The sequence below is a fragment of the Sinocyclocheilus anshuiensis genome, unplaced genomic scaffold, assembly GCF_001515605.1.
Source record: "Sinocyclocheilus anshuiensis isolate Anshui unplaced genomic scaffold, SAMN03320099.WGS_v1.1 scaffold246, whole genome shotgun sequence".
Lineage (NCBI taxonomy): Eukaryota > Metazoa > Chordata > Actinopteri > Cypriniformes > Cyprinidae > Sinocyclocheilus > Sinocyclocheilus anshuiensis.
This window is the reverse complement of record NW_015542356.1, coordinates 1,709,588-1,727,327: the sequence shown is the minus strand read 5'-3', so window position 1 is coordinate 1,727,327 and position 17,740 is coordinate 1,709,588. Positions and strand designations below refer to the sequence as shown.

The 17,740-nt window shown below is 38.3% G+C and overlaps 1 protein-coding gene across 1 annotated transcript; it reads left to right on the top strand.

Annotated features, from left to right (window-relative positions):
* The first annotated feature begins 2,251 nt into the window (after positions 1–2,251).
* Positions 2,252–6,696, top strand: LOC107691784 (uncharacterized). The gene is made up of 5 exons (XM_016490595.1): positions 2,252–2,783; positions 2,906–3,188; positions 3,309–3,591; positions 5,673–5,998; positions 6,673–6,696. The coding sequence occupies exons 1-5, from the start codon at positions 2,470–2,472 to the stop codon at positions 6,694–6,696; spliced, it is 1,230 nt and encodes a 409-aa protein (XP_016346081.1). The 5' UTR covers positions 2,252–2,469.
* The last annotated feature ends 11,044 nt before the right edge of the window (positions 6,697–17,740 follow it).

Here is a 17,740-nt window from a genome sequence, read left to right as displayed (position 1 = left end):
CACGCTACAATCCATCACGCTCCCTAAGGTCGCAAAACTCTGGACTTTTGGTAGTACCTAGGATAGCAAAGTCCACTAAAGGAGGTAGAGCTTTTTCGCATTTGGCTCCCAAACTCTGGAATAGCCTTCCTGATACCATTCGGGGTTCAGACACTCTCTCTGTTTAAATCTAGATTATAGACACATCTCTTTGGCCAAGCATTCAAATAATGCATCTCATAATCTTGTACTGCAGTTATATCTGAATTATTATTCTTTAGCTTGGGTTAAACAAATCAATTTTGCTTGGTTGGCACAGCAGCTACGCTAATTATGTCTCTATTTGTTTCTCTGTGGTAACTAGGATTTACACAAGATTCAGTCTGGATCCAGAACACCCAAGAAGAGATGATGCAAACTCCTCAGAGGACCTCAGATGATGCCAACCCTGATAACAACATGCCAACAACATACAGAACTACCAAATTTTGCTATACGTTTGATTGCATCATATAATAATTGCTGTTACGGTTTTTTTCAATTGCTAACATCCCTTTGTCCAATCTGTAGTCACATTTTCAAAACTCTAAACACAATTAGCACAACATCCGTCTGTTGTGACCATACCATTAACACAATTCATATTGTTTTCACACAATATTCAGTCAATTAACACGTTTCTAAAATGCTTACATTTTCTTTTCACACAAGCTTACCCAAAACCAAAATCATGGATCTTTCTTATATTTTTTTGTACAAATGCTTAAACACAGCATAACAGAAATGAAGACCTAATGTTCCAAACTTTAAATATAGTGTAAAGCCTCTACTTCTGCAACAACAGCAGCTTAAAAGAGCTGATAAGAATAATTTTAATTACTGATAACTGAGAAATAGCTGATTCCAATCTTAATGATTAATTCCAAGTCTTTCCATTACATGGCCATGCACAATAAAAAGGCACTCTCTGGACTGGTTTTATTCCAAACAATACAGAACAACACCGAGAATCAGAAAAAAAGCAATAAAATGTCTGGACGCGGGAGAGTTGGACAAAGGAGAGGAATAGTTGGACAAGGCAGAGGACAAGGTGGACTAGGGAGATGAGTAGTTGGACCAGGGAGCGGACAAGGTGGACTAGGGAGAGGAGTAGTTGGACCAGGACAAGGGAGAAGGAGAGGTAGGGGGAGAGGAGTAAGAATGCGTGGTGCAGTTCAAAATGAGAGTAAGAGCTGTTGTCACTGATGAAATAAGAGCCACCGTCATAGACCACGTGATAAATCATGGTCTGTCACTGAGAGAGGAAGGTGAAATAGTCCAGCCTAATCTCAGATGGTCAACTGTGGCTTCCATTATCCAAATTTTTCGACAAACCAACAGGTAAGAAATGCATTTCATGAGGGCCATAATTGCAGTTGTAATGTACCACAATAACTGCTGGCTAGCAGCAGCTACAAATACAAATATGTACAATTTTTGTTCTTCTAAAGGACACAACGACTTCCTTGCTCTGGGGGAAGAAGAAAGCTGCTTAATGAAGACCAAGGGCATGCAATTGTAAGATGGGTCATTGCTGACAATGTGATAAAACTCAGAGAAATTCAGGCCAGAATTGTACAGGACAACCTGCTATTCCAGAATTTTGAAAGCATCAGCCTGGCTACCATCGCTCGAACTCTGAACAAATACAGAATTCGAATGAAATAGCTGTACACAGTTCCCTTTGAAAGAAACAGTGAGGGGGTCAAGGAACTCCGACACCAATATGTCCTGGGGCCGGATTCATGAAAATCTTCTTAAAAGATAAGTTAAGAAATTTCTTAAGATAAATTCCACGAAGTTCGTAAAAATGTTCTTAAGTACAATTCTTGAAAAATTCTTAATTTCTCAAATATATTCTTAAGAACATCTTAATTTTTTTCTTAAGAAGAAAATAACAGTCGTTATCTGAGTGAATACATGATGCACTGATAACTCACACTTTATTGTCTTTTTGCGCTTCCTGCAGATTACCCCAATAATCTTAATAACCGCGCACATTATTTTCGTCGCAAGTTTGACTGGCGCTCAGCTTCACGTTTTTAATGCGCCGTGTTTTTGAACAGTTACTTTTACAGTTTTTTACGATTGCTTACACACTAAAATTAAACTTTTCCAACAATTAGCAAAACCTTACACTCAAGGAGCAAAACACAAGGCTAGATTTGCACAACTGTAAGCACATTGTCAGCTTCACACTATTTGCAAAACATTACACACAGTGATTTGCAAAACACTAAACACACTTGTATACATCAGACACAGAAGTATATCATGATGTCACTTCCTTGCAATTCCAAAGCACTGACTGTCAAATTACCACACCTATGAGCCAATCTGTTAAACACAGCCATCAGGTGCACAAACACATGATTGCTAAATTGTAGACACACCAATCAGGTTTAAGCACTATAAAAATGCAGCAGGTAGGTTCACCTGCCTTCAACCAAAATGGAAGGAGTCAGAAGAAGAGTGAGGGTGAGAGGAGGAGTACGCAGAGGCAGAGGTAGAGGTAGAGGAAGAGGTAGAGGTAGAGGAAGAGGAAGAGGAAGAGGAAGAGGCAGAGGCCGAGGAAGACCTGAAGCAGGAGGAGAACGTGCACAAAGAAGAAGAGGACCAAACTTATCAAATGACATTCGTGCAACACTAGTGGACCATGTTGTGAACCACGGATTGACGCTGAGGGAGGCTGGACTGAGAGTTCAGCCAAATCTTAGCAGATATACAGTGGCATCTGTCATAAGGACTTTTCGACAGGAAAACAGGTAAAAGAAGATCTGTCTACAGTTACAGTAATCAGCCGCTTATTGTATGCACCATATCAGCACTTGTGATACCCCTTCCTGTGACATTGTACAGTAAGTTACATGTATTATTCTCTACATAGGATTGAGGGTCGGGAACGACAAGGAGGAAGGGGGCCCATATTCACGCAAGAACAAGAGAGAGAGATAATAAACATGGTTTTGGCCAATAATGCTATCAGGCTCAGAGAACTACAAGCAAACATTATCGGTGACCATGCCATTTTCAATAATGTCCATCAGGTCTCTCAGTCAACACTGGCACGCATCCTGAAAAGACATCAGGTTCAAATGAAACAACTTTATCGAGTGCCTTTTGAGCGGAATTCAGAGAGGGTCAAACGGCTGCGGCATGAGTATGTGGAGGTTTGTATTGTTCACTTTAGCACTGTGATGTTGCATACTCCACACATTACTTTTTTACATTGACTGTAATATACTAGACCTATCCTGAACTACACAATGTTGTCTTTCACTGTATTTCAGAGAGTTTTGCAGATGGATGCTGAGGAAATCCTGCATGAATTCATATATATTGATGAGGCAGGGTTCAACCTCACAAAAGCAAGAAGGAGAGGCAGAAATATCATTGGCCACAGGGCTATAATCAATGTCCCAGGGCAACGTGGGGGTAACATAACCCTTTGCGCTGCCATTTCACAGCATGGGGTTCTCCTCCATGCCAAAATGGGCCCTTACAACACACCTCACATTCTCGCATTTTTGGACCGCTTGCGCCAGATCCAGCTAGGCGAAGAGATAATGTATAGTATGTTTACTGTAGTATTTTCTGTACAATATTTTCAGTTTTTTCAGATTATTTTTTATGGTTGTTGTTGTAATTGTAACCTGTACCGGATACAGTATTTTACATTTGTCTGTTGTTTGCTGAGCTAACAGTGTTATGCACACTACTGTAGTAGCATGACAACTGGGACATGTTTTGTTGTGATTCTCCATGTTGACTGATTTGGGTATATGGAGAGAAATCAATGATATTTTCGTCAGTCTGCAGCATTGGTCTTGTGTAGTGTTTGGTGAACTATTGTATAGTTGCACTTTCTCTGTGTACTTCATTTACAGTACTCTAATCACTGAGAATTAGACTTGCTAAAAGTGTTTTAGGTTAGCAACAGCAGTGTGTAACTGGTTCAAAAAGATTAAAGTCATATGAAATGTGTGTGTTTCGTATGGTAACAAAATATTGTTTTTATAAAGTTGTGTATAGTTTTGACAAAAGTGTTCCATTTTGCAAATGATCTGAAGTGTTGTGCTACTTTGGTGTAGGGTTGTGTTAATTGTGTGTAGTGTTTTGACAAACCGGGCCCTGTTTTCAAAATTGTGCTTAAGCAATCGTAAACAACTGTAATATGTTAATATTAACACACTGGTCTCAAACTCAATTCCTGGAGGGCCACAGCTCTGCACAGTTTAGCTCCAACCGTAATCAAACACACCTGATCCAGCTAATCAAGGTCTTCAGGATCACTAGAAACTTCTAAGCAGGTGTGATTTGGAGCTGGTTGGAGCTAAACTCTGCAGAGCTGTGGCCCTCCAGGAATTGAGTTTGAGACCAACTGGGACATGTTTTGTTGTGATTTTCCATGTTGACTGATTTGGGTATATGGAGAGAAATCAATGATATTTTCGTCAGTCTGCAGCATTGGTCTTGTGTAGTGTTTGGTGAACTATTGTATAGTTGCACTTTCTCTGTGTACTTCATTTACAGTACTCTAATCACTGAGAATTAGACTTGCTAAAAGTGTTTTAGGTTAGCAACAGCAGTGTGTAACTGGTTCAAAAAGATTAAAGTCATATGAAATGTGTGTGTTTCGTACAGTAACAAAATATTGTTTTTATAAAGTTGTGTATAGTTTTGACAAAAGTGTTCCATTTTGCAAATGATCTGAAGTGTTGTGCTACTTTGGTGTAGGGTTGTGTTAATTGTGTGTAGTGTTTTGACAAACCGGGCCCTGTTTTCAAAATTGTGCTTAAGCAATCGTAAAAAACTGTAAAATAGCCTGTCTCAAGCTGCAGCGATATGTTTCATTCATTTTTGTGCTGTGTTTTTGCACTCTCATCTGAGTGAATGCTTCCGGTATGTGTGTTCGCGGTGCTACAGCAAACGCGTCCTGCGCATTCATGTGCGCTGAATACTGCCAAGGATTATGTAGTATTTAAAAGCTAAAATTAAAAGCGTTCAATTAAAGCTCCCTATCTGACTCATTTTAGAGTTGCTACTGAGTTTTGAAGTCAGCAAAAGTAGCGTCACACATAGGCTAATCATGACCGATCATTGTTTACATTATCAGTCATCGCTGTCACTTCAGAAAACTCATGCACATCCCTATTAATAGTCCTACTATTTATTATATGTAGCTAGTGTTGTTGTAATGCTGAAATATAACAATTTATTTGAAATAACCCAATAAATTCATTAAATAATTCTTACTGTTTGGGATTTAAGACAAGTCTGGGGCTGTCCTAAATTTAAGAAGTTATTTACGATGATTTTTAAGAAGATTATTTTCAAGAATTTGAATTCTTCTCAAGTTTTGTCTTAAGAACAATCTTAAGAAAAAATATAAGAATATTCTTAAGATTAATTTTTGGGAATACAAAATATTCTTAACTTTTTTCTTAAGTTAAAAAATAAGAAGAAAATGGCAGTTAAGAAGAAATTTCTTCTTAAGAATGTTTCATGAATCCGGCCCCACGTGCCTATACACTATATCTGATTCTAGAGTGACTTTTACACTATTCTACACTTTCTTTCACTATTGTCTATTGTAAACATACCCACATAGTGAAAAGCATTTAAACATCATGTGTTTGATTTCTTTCAGACAGTTATGGAGTTGGAGGCTAATGAGACACCACATGAATTCATTTATGTGGACGAGGCAAGATTTAACCTGGCAAAAACTCGTAGACGAAGAAGAAACCTAATTGGAAAAAGGGCCACCGCTGATGTGCCGGGTCAGAGAGGAGCAAATATCACAATGTGTGCTGCAATGTCAAGTGCTGGTTTGGTCCTGCAGAAAAGCCAGCTTGGTCCCTACAACACAGAGCGCCTTCTTTTGATTTTAGATGACCTCCACCAACAACTGGTGCCAGAAGCAGAAAGGGAACAAGTGGGAGGAAACATGAGGACATTTGTGATTGCATGGGACAACGTAGCATTCCACCATTCACATGCAATCACAAATTGGTTTGCAGCCCATCCGAGAATGATTTCCCTTTTTCTTCCTCCGTACTCTCCTTTCCTCAATCCCATTGAGGATTTTTTTTCTGCCTGGAGGTGGAAAGTCTATGATCATCGACCACATGATCAAATGTCCCTCCTGGATGCAATGGAGGCTGGCTGCAGAGACATCTCAGCTGAAGACTGCCAGGGGGGGATAAGGCATGCTAAGCGTTTCTATCCAAGGTGCATAGCAAGAGACAATATAAGGTGTGATGTCGACGAGAACATGTGGCCAAATGCTGAAGGTCGTATAGATTAGAACTGTACTTTTTCTGTTCCTTTTTTGTCTGTCTTTGTTTTATTTTTGAAGTTTATTTGAACCAAAGGGCAAAGGGCTGTATGTTTTTTTTTGTTTGTTTGTTCTTTATGATCACTGACAGCAATTTCATTTTGCCAATAAAGCTTTTACTGCAGCAATTCTGTCACTTTTCTTTTACATTCCATAAAGTACTGATGACTCCTTCACTATGCTGTACACATACAATCTAAAATGAATCCACACATTTAAACACACAAAAAAAAATTTAGAGTTCAGCTGACTGAATTATTATTATTATTATTTAAACATTTTTTAATGGATCTCATATTGTATGTTCTATACAGGTCGAACTGAGACATGACAAGTAATGCCGTTTTTGTAATGCCATTAATTGTTATCATTTTGACAGTCTATGCACTATGATCGACTATATGTTCCTATTGGATAGAAAACCTGTGCCAATGTTTTGACTGAATGACTCGATTTTGAATCGGGTTTGCTGTGTTTTGATAGAGTTAGTAAATGTAGAAAAAGGTGTTCGTCATTTTGAAACGTAGAGTTTGTATTTATTTAACAAAATGTGGTTTTGGCCAGAAAATTAACTGTTTGGCTAATTGTGTGATGTAGGTGTGTTGCTGTGTTAAGAGTTTAGAAAAAGTACGTTAAGTATTGGTAAACGCTTGTTAGCAATTGAAAAAAACGGTAATAGTGTTCATCGTCTGTTTGATTACGTCTTTAATTGGTTTTTCCGTACATTTCTGCCATATGTACATTAACTGACAGTTTTATGATCACTGACAGCAATTTCATTTTGCCAATAAAGCTTTTACTGCAGCAATTCTGTCACTTTTCTTTTACATTCCATAAAGTACTGATGACTCCTTCACTATGCTGTACACATACAATCTAAAATGAATCCACACATTTAAACACACAAAAAAAAATTTAGAGTTCAGCTGACTGAATTATTATTATTATTTTTTAATGGAGCTCATATTGTACAGGTCGAACTGAGACATGACAAGAAATGCAGTTTTTGTAATGCCATTAATTGATATGATTTTAACAGTCTATGCACTATGATCGACTACATGTTCCTATTGGATAGAAAACCAGTGCCAATGTTTTGACTGAATGACTCGATTTTGAATCGGGTTTGCTGTGTTTTGATAGAGTTAGTAAATGTAGAAAAAGGTGTTCGTCATTTTGAAACGTAGAGTTTGTATTTATTTAACAAAATGTGGTTTTGGCCAGAAAATTAACTGTTTGGCTAATTGTGTGATGTAGGTGTGTTGCTGTGTTAAGAGTTTAGAAAAAGTACGTTAAGTATTGGTAAACGCTTGTTAGCAATTGAAAAAAACGGTAATAGTGTTCATCGTCTGTTTGATTACGTCTTTAATTGGTTTTTCCGTACATTTCTGCCATATGTACATTAACTGACAGTCACCACTGATAAGCTACTAATAAATATTGTAGAAACTTAATTTGCTGTAAAGTTGCTTTGCAACGATTTGTATCGTGAAAAGCGCTATACAAATAAACTTGAATTGAATTGAATTGATTATTACAATTAATGGTAAAAGGAATTTTTGGAAATGTAAACTGATATTTTCTACTGACACACTACAGCAAAAGATAGAAATAACTGACTTCTTGATGAAAATACCAGTGGCCTAAGACTTTTGCACATTACTGTATATAATTTTAAAAGCAATGTTATGGATAGAGGACTTCATCCACATTTTGGATATTCAGACGGTGAGAAAATATTTAGCAAATTTTTCAATTTGTCAGTCCCGTGGCAAAAACAGAGAAACAAATAGAGACATAATTAGCGTAGCTGCTGTGCCAACCAAGCAAAATTGATTTGTTTAACCCAAGCTAAAGAATAATAATTCAGATATAACTGCAGTACAAAAAGTCAATTTTTACATAAATTAAAAATGTGAATTTTTTCATAACCTATATCAATAGTATTACTAATAAAAAAACACACATCCTCTATTAATACTGTAAAGATAGTTGTGGACACAGATGCAGGAACTTCAAATCTTAAAATCTTACTCGCTGACAGCACAGATTTAAAAAGAGACAGCTTTTATTTAAATGAGCAAAATTCTCACTTTTAAAATCACTTCCCTTGCAAGCTTTTGGTTCATTTAAACTCAAACATGACCAAAAGTGGTGACACAGTTCTCAGGCACACACTCCTCTGCTCCATCACTCATACGCCCACTCTGCGTTCCAGTGAAATCATAAAATAATTCTAGCCTACCCAGACTTTTATGGATGCATAGGTGCAGGGCCTATACCAGACCTTTACAACGTTGTGCCAGAGATACAGTTATGCTTTTCTTCTGTGCTGTGCTCTGACAGGTTTTGTCCCTAGATGCTTAATCCAGAATTCAAGGATGTCACTTTGCTCTGAATCAAAAGAATGCTGGAAGCTTTCACAGAAAGAGTTCTCTTGAATGTAATCCTTTTGCCACTGGCAGGGAGTCATCCGTGACATTTTGGTCTATGCAATAGCTCCCAATTTAAGAGTGATCTCTGTCTTGACTCTTGAAAATGACAGAATGAGAGAATGATAGAGTAACTGTGAAAAATGATAAAATTATCTCCTGCAGCTCGCACTGACCTTCACTTCTACATGAAGTGTTTTGCAGCAAAGCAAACTGCATCTACAGTGCAAAGATAAGAGTGCCACACCATGCTGCCTGTGGCTCAGATCTTTAGAAATGTTCCTAAATTGGAAATTACTTATCTACAAGGAGGCTTCAAATGGTTATTCTGATTGAGTGGTTTAGTCTCTGCAGGAATCAAATTCTTCTTCCTGCTGAGCTCCAGTCCAACTAGTCAGTAGTCATGTTACATATGTTGTGTGGTGATAATAAAAAACAGGACATAAGAGAGGCCATATCTGCCTGAAAGAGATGACAGTGATTTTTTTTTTAAAGGGATAATTTAGCCAAGATTAAAAAAATCTTTCATCATTTACTCTCTTTCATGTCATTCAAACCCTATATGACTTACTTCTTCTGTGGAAAATAAGGTCTAAAAATTGAAAAAGCACCATTAAAGTGTTCAATAGGATTCTCTATTTCAAGGTTTATCAATCCATATGATAATTTTGTCTGATGCATAGTTCTTCCCTCCAGTGAGCTGTTAGCTCAAGAGATGCTTTGACTGGATCATTGAGATTGGTTTGCAAATTAATTAACCAAAAAGAACAAGCTTAAAAGAACGATTCGTTCATTGATTCCACTTCAACTACCTGACAGCTCACTGGATTATTCATGACTTTAAACTTAAATCAGGGTCTGTTCCTCACACCAAGCTATCTTAATGTTGGATCCATAACCTTGTGTGCAGTGCTCCAACATATGGTGCAGCTGCAGCCTGGGTGATCCCAGTTTGAGTGCCAGCTTGAGGTCTTTTCCCAGTCCTGTTTCTCTCCTTACTCTCTCACTGTTTCCTGCCTTTCCTCTTACTGTCCTGTCTAATAAATGTGAAAAAGCCCAAACATATGACTTGCATGAATTTTGGAGTTTTTTTTCTTCTTCTGTAATTCATTCTGTAATTAAACCGAGGTGGTCCTTGTGTGAATTAGTGTGTTTAAAACATATCAAAATAGAGGTTTCAAATGACACGAGAATGAATGTTAACAGTTGTACTTTGTGAAAGTAATGATGTTATGGTCTGGTCTGTGCAGGATTATTAATGTATACTAAACTAAAACTATTAAAATATTGGTAAAACTTTGACTATAGAATAAGGTCCAATTAGTTAAAGTTAGTAAATACATTAACTAACATTAACTAACAATGAGCAATTAATTTGTTCATTGTTGTTGCATTTTTGCTCAGGTCTATGAAATGATATTAACAGAAACAAATTACGATTTTAATAATGTATTTTTAAATGTTAAAATTAACATTAAGATTATTAATGTGATTATGAAATGTATTTTTCATTGTTAGATAAACTTAGCTAATGTAGTTGATTAATGATAACAAATGGGACCTTATTGCTGTCACGCTGCGCTACTGTGTTGGAGCGAGGAACTTGGAGCACGCAGGAGAATTACCATAAACACAATCTTTATTATTCGTAACCACAAGAAACATGGAACACACACGTAGCTGGAGATCGATGAACAATACCGGACACTCGACTGGAAACAACACAGGGCTTAAGTAATAAGGGAGCTAATGGGACACACCTGGGATCAACTAAACGGGGAACACCAGGAAACAAATTACATAATCAGGACAGGAAGGAGTATAGGCATATTAAATCTGGTGGAATTTGCAGAAAACAATTAGATTGAAAAAAAATTTTTTCTGCCGACACCAAGTAGGCTATATCTGTCACGGTGCTGCGACTGTGTTGGAACGAGGAGACGAGGAGCACGTAGGAATTTCTCAAAGAACATCTTTATTCATCCAAATCAAGATTCACATGGAACAGGCAGGAACACACACGTAGCAGGAGGGTTAGACGTACAGTACTGGATGCTAGACAGGAAACAACACAGGACTTAAGTAATAAGGGAACTAATGGGACACACCTGGGATCAACAGAACTAAACGGGGAACACCTGGAACCAAATTACATAATCAGGACAGGAACAGGAAGGAAACCAAACATGGGCATAAACTGAACATGGAGCACGTGGGGGAGGATAACACAAGACACAGGACTGACAATTGCAGTGTTAGCAACAATTTTTGTTGTTTGAAATAAAGCTGAACTAAAATAAAATTTAACTATTAGTTAAAAAACTAAATGGAAATTAGAAATGTTGGCTTGGCAACTAATTTAAAGTTTTTGAAAAGTGTCAGTTATAAATTTAAAAACTGAAACTGAAATAAAACACACACACAGGTTTGTTTTTGTGAATTGTGGGGACATAGATCCTAAAGTGAAGTCTAAGAGTTGTGATGATGGTTTCTAAGACCGTATATCCCGAGCTTGTAGATGAGGTGGTGTCGAGGAGAGGCGTTAGACGTGACTCGTGCCTTGATGGTGATTGTACCTGAGGATATGGAGATAACTCAGATTGAAGAAAATCTGCAAACCATTAAATGTTTAGGGCGCGTGCGAGTACGAGGAAGGATGTACAATCGTAAGCTAGATAGCTTAGCAGTGTTGTGTGAAAGCACAGTTTGTTTATTTTATTTTTTTCTGAACTGAACGGATCTTCATTTATGGGCCCCAACGAGTTTGAAATTATTATGATGACTATGGGTTTCACTGTTATTTGAAGAATTTGATACACAAGTCTGTGGAAATGTATTGTTTAATTTTGACAGGGATTTGAAACACAAATTTGAGTGAACTGAAACAGTTTTTGTATTTTATTTTATTTTGTTTGTTTATTTTATTTGACTCGGAATACATTATATCTTGAGTTACTAACATCTCTGAGTGATTCACTTTGGTTCTCTTGTATAGAGGTGACTAACATACTTTATTTATTACTAGATATTAGTTGCAATAGATTCAAATAGTATTACTTTAATTATAGCTTCTTTTAATAGAAGATAGGAAACCTGAGGTGAATACCATTTAACGGTAAAGACTTTATTTAACTTGAACTCAGGGCGCAGTCTCTTTCACAGAGTCAAAAAAGCACTACAATAGGCATAATGGTCTTTATACTGTACAAACCATATTTTTCTGTCGTCCTACACCTAAACCTACCCCTTACAGGAAACTTTCTGCATTTTTAGATTTTCAAAAAAACTAATTCTGTATGATTTATAAGCCTTTTGAAATATGGGGACACTCAAAATGTCCTCATAAATCACCTTCTCGTTGTAATACCATGTCATTATACAAATTTGTGTCCTCATAAATCACAAAAAACGCGGGCACACACACACAAATAAAAAATTAGAATAGTAAAAAATTACTAAAATAAATAAAGTAAATAAATAAACCCTGAAAATATAATAATAAAAGCTAATACAAAACATTAATAAAAACCTATAATGGTATATAAATAACAGTAAAATAACACTATGCTCTGAGTACATAAGAAGATCAGTATTTAAATGTGGTTAAATTTAAGAAATAATTGGAGGAACTTGTCAGTTAATTGCAAGGAATGTGACTCTAATTAGACAAAGGCATCTGAAAAGTGAAATAGCTTAGACCAGTGCAGGGCTGGGGGTACTCCAGGACAGGTTTGAGAACCACTGGCTTAGACGGTTTGAAGTTTTGAAAAAATATAAATAAATAATTTGGGCACATTAAATTCACAATGGTTTTGCTTCAGAACTCAAATTAGATGTCAAGTGGCAACCTGACACACTAAAATTGTTTAGCATACAAAATTGAATGCCTTTGCAAGACAATAATTCACCACAAACAACGCATTACAGTAAGCAAAAAAACATGCCCTTGTTGCCAGTGAATCTACATTTAATATATTCTGGTTTGTATTTTTCCTTTGAAGTTTTTTTTGTGGTTTTTAAGGGTGAGGGCATGTCACACAACCAAGTGCCTATTTTGGCTACTCTATACCAAGATTGGACACACAGCCTTTCATGTCAACAACAAATGTGGGAAGTGTTTTCTTCTCTCTTTCAAAAATTGATAAGCCTATTTATTTTACTTAATCTTAACTATACTTGATCTGTATTCTTTATGTTTTATATGTATATAAGTACTGACATGAGACCCATTATTGGGCTGCAACCCAAACCACACTGAATATAGCAATGAACAATGAATGAATTTTGCAGAGGAAACGCAAATAATTTCAATGCTTGTTTAAAACTGAAGTATGTATTTTTTCAATGCATGCGTTTTTTTTCCTATTGCAAGTTAATTTGAACATTGTGACTCTGGCAGTTGTAAAGTGAATACTTTATTACAGTTCACAACACCAGTAAATTGCAACCTTACATTCAATACTGTATATTCTTCAGCCAAACAACAGCAACATTCAGACGTGATACAATACCATTTGCAGGTCAAATGTCCACCCCTAAATCTAACCCTTAGGAAAATGAGAGTAGATTATACAAAAAAACTAATTCATAAAGATTTGCCATTAATTTAATTATTAAATACTTATTTTTGTGTGCTTCCTTACACAATACTATGTTATGACCTCAAAACACTTTTGCCATAGTGCATTTTGAAGTTTGCATCAATGACCAACTCCATATGCATGGCTTTTCTGACATAGTAAACTTGCTCTGTAGCTCACCTGGTACAGAGCATGCATGTACAAGCAAGTCGTGATAAAATAATTTAAAGACTTGTAGAAGCAAGCAAAAATGGCATGGTTGCTTCAGATTTGTAATGAATTTCTACTGGAAGGCGAATTGGAGAACCCAAGTGTGGCTTTTATTAAACAAATATGATATTCAAAATACAAACAAATAATGACTTAACTTGAACAGAAACAAACGAAAAACTCACCAACAGAGGACTACAGGGACAATACCCGACGAGAGACAATGGCAAAATGAGGGCTATAAATACCAAACAGAGAGGGTCACATGACACAATCCAACCAATAAGGAACAAGACACATGACTAGGACAACCAATCAGAACATGACACAATAGGCTTGTTCGACTTCATGCGGCGCCGCAAAGATCGACTGCTGCCTGTCAAAAGCGATGCATTCTGGTTAGAACATTTGTCCGACTTTGATTGGCGCTGCAGCTGCCTTACGATCACATGTGCCATCAAAGTACCATGAGAGCAAAACGAGACCAGCCGCCTAGGTCAGGCGCTGCAGTTGCTCAAAATCGGCTGCGAGAGCCTTGACGACGACACACTTTATTCTCATTGGTTAGATTCTGTGATGACAAGCACGACGTGTGTTGCGTGTTTATTCTAAAAATTCAATTCCAATAATGATCACATATCTGTTTTTATAACAGTAAAAGCTTTTTTAGTCTAGTCGCACTGTTACCTTGAGTCATTTTTATCAAAAACACTGATAAAAGCATATATACCCCCACTTTATCAGTATTTAGTATCCTATATGTTTATATGCTGAACTTTATTCTTGAACAGAAGACGCTGTATTAAGCAGTATATAAAAAGTGTTTCTGTTGCTCATAAAAATGTTTCTGTGTATTTGACAAATATTGCATTTAATTCACTTTATCTGTGATAGAGTATGCAAACACCGTGAGAGCATCACTACCGGGAGCAGAAAGTGTCCGACTTCACGTCTCCACTTTTAATTCCGCCCGACTGCAAGCGGCTGCTCTCGCCAGCCGGTGGCAGGCTAGTATATTTCATCTCGAACAAGCCTATACACTAGGCAGGAATACATTAGGATAAAGGGAAATCACATGACTAGACAGGAAGCATGACTAAACTACAAAATAAAAGACATGAAAACATGAAACAAAACCCAAAACAGGCGTGACAGATCCCCCCTCTATGGGCGGCTCCTGACACCCAAACGTAACACCCACCCCAACCCAAACAACAAAAAGTCCAGGAGGGTGGAGGACTGGAGGTGGTCCAGGGGACGGAGGGCCAGGGTTTCTGTTGCTCATTAAAACGTTTCTGTGTATTTGAGAAATATTGCATTTAATTCACTTTATCTGTGATAGAGTATGCAAACACCGTGAGAGCATCACTACCGGGAGCAGAAAGTGTCCGACTTCACGTCTCCACTTTTAATTCCGCCCGACTGCAAGCGGCTGCTCTCGCCAGCCGGTGGCAGGCTAGTATATTTCATCTCGAACAAGCCTATACACTAGGCAGGAATACATTAGGATAAAGGGAAATCACATGACTAGACAGGAAGCATGACTAAACTACAAAATAAAAGACATGAAAACATGAAACAAAACCCAAAACAGGCGTGACAGATCCCCCCTCTATGGGCGGCTCCTGACACCCAAACGTAACACCCACCCCAACCCAAACAACAAAAAGTCCAGGAGGGTGGAGGACTGGAGGTGGTCCAGGGGACGGAGGGCCAGGCCTATGAAGTGGAACCGGGCCTGGATCATAGCATGGCAATGGACCAGGACTGTGGAGCAATGCTGGACCTGGACCATGGGGCAATGGCAGACCTGGGCAGTGGAGACATGGTGGACCTGGGCCGTAAAGCAGAGGCAGGTCTAGACTGTGGAGCAGAGGTGGGCCTAGACCGTGGAGCAATGGCAGGCCTAGGCCGTGGAACAGTGACAGACCGTGAAACAGTGGAGGACCTGGGCCATGGTACAGTGGCAGAGTGTGGAGAAGTGGAGTAGGAGACCACCAGGTCAGAGCCGGCGGAGCAGGAATCCAGGGTGGAGCCAGCAAAGCTGAGGACCATCAGGTCAGAACTGCTGGAGCAGGAAGCCAGGGCAGAGTCAGCGGTGCTGAAGACCCCCACAGTAGAATAGACCGGACCGAAGATCCCCACGGTGGAGCAGATGACCACTTCAGTGGAGCCAATGGCGCAGGGAACCACCACGGCGAATCTGGAACAGAGAGCATAGAGATGCAACAACGGCCTCTATGGCCGTAACAGGTCAGGCAGAGAGTTCATGAATGGCCTCCATGACCGTGACAGGACAGGCAGAGAGTTCATGAACGGCCTCCTTGGCCGTGACAGGACAGACAGAGAGTTCATCAACGGCCTCCTTGGCCGTGACAGGATAGGCAGAGAGTTCTGCAGTGGAAGCCACCGGAACCTCTGGAGGTTCTGCAGTGGACGCCACCACCTCTGGGACAGACTCGTGGACAGGAGAGGCCTATGGGACATACTTATGGACAGAAGAGGCCTCAGGAGTGCAGTGTGCAGCCCAAACACTCAGGATGGCCATCACGGGCATTACTGAGGATACAGGAACAGTCTCTGTGATAGCCAGTGCTGAGGCCCTGGGGATGCCAGCTGCTCTCACTGACAACATAGGTGGGTCCATCACACTGGCAATCAGTCTTTTCAGTCCTGGCCCAAGCCCTGCATCCGCAGGAGCTTGGGTACTATACTGCCCTACAAAGGCAAAGTGCAGTAACTACGCAGACACTGAAACTGAGAAAAATGCCTTTAAAGTTTTTACATCAGCCAGTCAAACATGTTGTGGGTAGATTAGTGGCAATGCATTCATTTAAAGCCTTCTTAGGATGAAATCTTTTATAGATAAAAACCATGACCACTGATGTGACCTTTGACCACCAAAATGCAGATACTGCACTCTGCCTTTGGATGACCTTACACAACTAAACCATTATTGCAAAGCAAAGTGCAGTATCTACAAACTAAATGTGTTCATTCAGCTTTATTGTTGTGATTCTTACTACATGTTGATTGTTTTAAATAACTTTAATAGTTTTATTGATGTTTGCATGTTGTGAATGTTAAAATTGCTCAGTAGTAAGGCTCAAGATCGTCTTATCGCAATGCTCCTTTCACCACAAAGAGTGTTTTGCTTATTTTATTAAAAAAAATTACAAAATTCATTACAGACCAAGTAGTTAAAACAGTAGTTAAAAATTCACAGAATTTAAATGTTGCCTAACAATATAACTAGGGATGCCATAAAGGAAAATAATGGATAATTGTGATTCTTTATAGGAAAATAAGGGACAGAATAAGGGATGCTCAAAATATTTGTACTGTACCACATCCTATACATCATTTCCATGTCTGTGGTTAAGTATATGTATACAATGTGGATAAAAGGTTCTCAGAAATAAATCTAATTTGTTTGATTAACGTATTTATGTAAAATTATTCTAAAATGAATTTTAATGTCATACAAAAATTGTCACACACATTACACACAAACCACTGGCCTGTGAAATAGTGAAAGAAGTCATCCCTCAGGTAGATTTCATGTTTTCTTGCCTAGCTGGATGTTGTGCTCATGATAATCACGTTGTTTGCATTCACCCAAACTGATTTGCCGAAATCAAAACGCAGAAGGTGAAGGGAATTGCAGACAGCGCGAGTCCCGCTCGCTATGAACCGGGAGCGACCAGGCGGCAGAGGATTCCGCTTGGTCATAAAGCCTTCCTCGAATGACTATGTTAACAAATGAAAATGATTTGTGCAAAAAGAATGATTACTTATCAATTAGGAATTTGTTATTTACATTCTTCCCTTATACCTACATGTAGGAACACTATTATTACCGAAACATACACATAACTTCAGTTTACTTACGCAGTTCTTTGCAGGTTGCATATCTGGTTGTTACCACCTTATTACCCAAACCAAACGTAACACATTGTTCTCTTATACCTACACGTACATACTTTATAGGTACACTATAATTACAGAAACATACACTGTAAATTCAGTATACTTACGTAGTTCTTTGTGGGTTGTAATCTAAAGCGTTACCAATGTATTTCCAATGAGACTTGGTTGATATTTAATTTGGTCAAAATGCTGCCATGACACAGCCAAACTTTTTGTTGTGACTCATTGTT

Coding starts and splice junctions, on each gene's coding strand:
- LOC107691784 (XM_016490595.1), top strand. CDS start 2,470: ATGGAAGGAGTCAGAAGAAGAGTGAGGGTGAGAGGAGGAGTACGCAGA. Junction 3,592..5,672: donor AGGCGAAGAGATAATGTATA/GTATGTTTACTG, acceptor TCTTTCAGACAG/TTATGGAGTTGGAGGCTAAT. Junction 5,999..6,672: donor TTGTGATTGCATGGGACAAC/GTAGCATTCCAC, acceptor TGTTCTATACAG/GTCGAACTGAGACATGACAA.